The 2,327-nt window shown below is 52.6% G+C and overlaps 1 protein-coding gene across 1 annotated transcript in view; it reads right to left on the reverse strand.

Annotated features, from left to right (window-relative positions):
* The window catches only part of DCUN1D3 (defective in cullin neddylation 1 domain containing 3), a 4,141-nt gene extending 2,210 nt beyond the window's left edge, over window positions 1-1,931 (reverse strand). The window contains exon 1 of the mRNA XM_015571762.1: window positions 959-1,931. Within this exon, the coding sequence (XP_015427248.1) occupies window positions 959-1,389 (431 nt within the window). The 5' untranslated portion in view covers window positions 1,390-1,931. The remainder of the gene's footprint in view (window positions 1-958) is intronic.
* Between the last annotated feature and the right edge of the window lie 396 nt (window positions 1,932-2,327).

A 2,327-nucleotide genomic window follows, 5' to 3' on the forward strand; every position in this document is an offset into this window, starting at 1 on the left:
CTACACGTCAGTCTTCGGGGTGTGGGTGAGGACAAGTTAATATGTCAACCGCTTCTAACAGTGCCTGCCTATCCGCTCATTTGTTCCCCTTCCCAAAGCCAAGTGTCAGCTCCAGGCCCTGCTCCCCATTCTGCAACAGTGACTATGCCGCACTCTCCTCCCCGAGGGGCCCTTCCTGCTCTCCTGTGCTCTGCGGGCTGTTTCTTGGTAACTGCCAAGGGACCAAAGATTCTGGATGAACCTGGATAACTCCCACCAGTGATCAAAATTTTCTCTTGAGAAACAAAAATTGTGTATGCATTCTAAACATCTGTATAACACTTTTAGCTCACAATATGGCCCACACTGATCACCAACTCAGAGACTGCTGTATCCACTAAAGAGAAAAGGCCTCTGAGGTCTGCTGGGTAACCTACCCTACCCCAGGGCTAGAGGTTACATGAGGAGTTCTCAAAGTAAATTCTTATTCACCCCCAGCACTTTGCAAACCACACCTTGGGGTAATTCTGCCATGCCCTACCCCCCAAAGACCCTCCATGGAGATGTACGACTATGAGATGCCAATTACTGCTTGATCCCGGGTCAGCTAGGCACTGTGTGGAGGGGTAACTTGCCTCATGCAGTGACAGGCACATCCCAGGGGCCCTCCTAGTGCCTGGCATGCCAGGCGCACAGCAGTAGAGAGGGAGGAAGAGAGTGGATGACGAGAGGGAGCGAAGGGTCTGCAGCAGCAGTGAGGCCGGGCCGCAACGTGGCAAGAGGGCTCAAAATGGATTATGCCCTGTTTAACTTTAGTCAAGGAGGGTTGGCGCCCCGTTATTCAGAGGCTGAACAGCTTTAGAGAAATTTGACAGAGAAAGATCCAAACTCTATGAAACCAACCCAGTTCTACACTCACGGACCACTGCCCCAGGTGTGCTCCCTCCTCTGCTCACCTGGAAAAGTACTGGTGACTAACCTGGTGAATTTGCACATGGTAGCAGCCTGGAACTTCCAAGCCAAGAGCAGCACTCGAAATTCCGTGGGGTCAACACAGAGGTCATTGCAAAAGCGCTCCATGCCTTCCTCCAAAATTGCATCCTCCCGCTCATCCTTGTAGCGCCTGAACAGTTCCTCCAACCTCTGCAAGGAAGACTCCTCGGCACTGGACTTGGGCTCCCTCCCAGCATCTCCTGAGGACGTGGGCAGCTGGCAGGCTTCCGTGGCAGCCTCTGCCTTCTTGGTCCCATTGACGAGGATATCCCCACCTGGCTTGCCACAGGCCGGTGGCTGTTCCTCGCGGTGGCCTGCACCTCGCCTGTTGTGTGACTTGCTGCTGGGGTCACGGTCTCCATTCTTGCTGCCCAGGGTTGATGAGGGATTCTTGCACTTGGTGACACACTGGCCCATGGTACTGGTGGCCTGGCCTCTAGAGCGGTCCCCTCTGGATCAGAAGTCCTCGCTGCCACCGGCCCTTGAATCTCAACATGCCATCAGCCAGAGGAGCCAGCCAACCTGGGAAGAAATGAGAGAGCACTCACCGCTGGATAGAGACAGGACATGCAAGCTCTCTCCATGGACTGGACTGCACACTGAGCCACCACAAACCAGGAGAGACTCCAAGTTCATCACCACCTCCCTTGTAAGCCCGCTCTATCCCTTCACCTTGGAAATGCAGTGGCTAGAGCACATATGGAGAACCAATAAAGACAATTCCTAACATTCTTATAGCAGCACAGTTTACCAAGAAGAGGTGGCTCATGTGCAGAATGCATCCAGGAAATCTACAGTTTGCCAGAAATATTCCAAAGGAAATGCATCTTGCCCACTGGCCATCACTTGAGAGAGTTATTTGGACTCAAGTGAAGCCAGCAGGGGCACATACAAGGTCCATCTTCTGGTCTCTAATGCTTAAACCCTGATTTCCTTTTCAAGCAGGGAGAAGGGGTGGCCACACCCACACCCCTACAGTTTCAGAGTGGCCTACAGACGAGGTGAAGGGTTTTCACAGTTAAGACTGCAAGCAGAGTCCTAGCCAAACAGCAAAGTACAATGTGTGGTTTCTTCAATGTCCTTTCTGGGACTCTCCCATGGAACAGGTGAAACGTCCTCTCTCCCGCCTTAGTCCAGGCGAAGTGCCCAGGCCCCGCCCCAGGTCCTCTGACCGGTGGTATAGAGGAAAGTGGGGCCACGTTCACTAAATATGAATGCTGGTAGGCTGCATTCAAGAGGCTGTCTCCACCTTAAAGGAGGGCAGATTTACCCAAATCCAATTTCTAAATGGAAGGATAGCTGCTACATGAAAGAGAGAAGTCTGCATGGAGACATAGCAAACTCACCATGGTGGT

This window comes from Myotis davidii, unplaced genomic scaffold (assembly GCF_000327345.1).
Source record: "Myotis davidii unplaced genomic scaffold, ASM32734v1 scaffold970, whole genome shotgun sequence".
NCBI lineage: Eukaryota > Metazoa > Chordata > Mammalia > Chiroptera > Vespertilionidae > Myotis > Myotis davidii.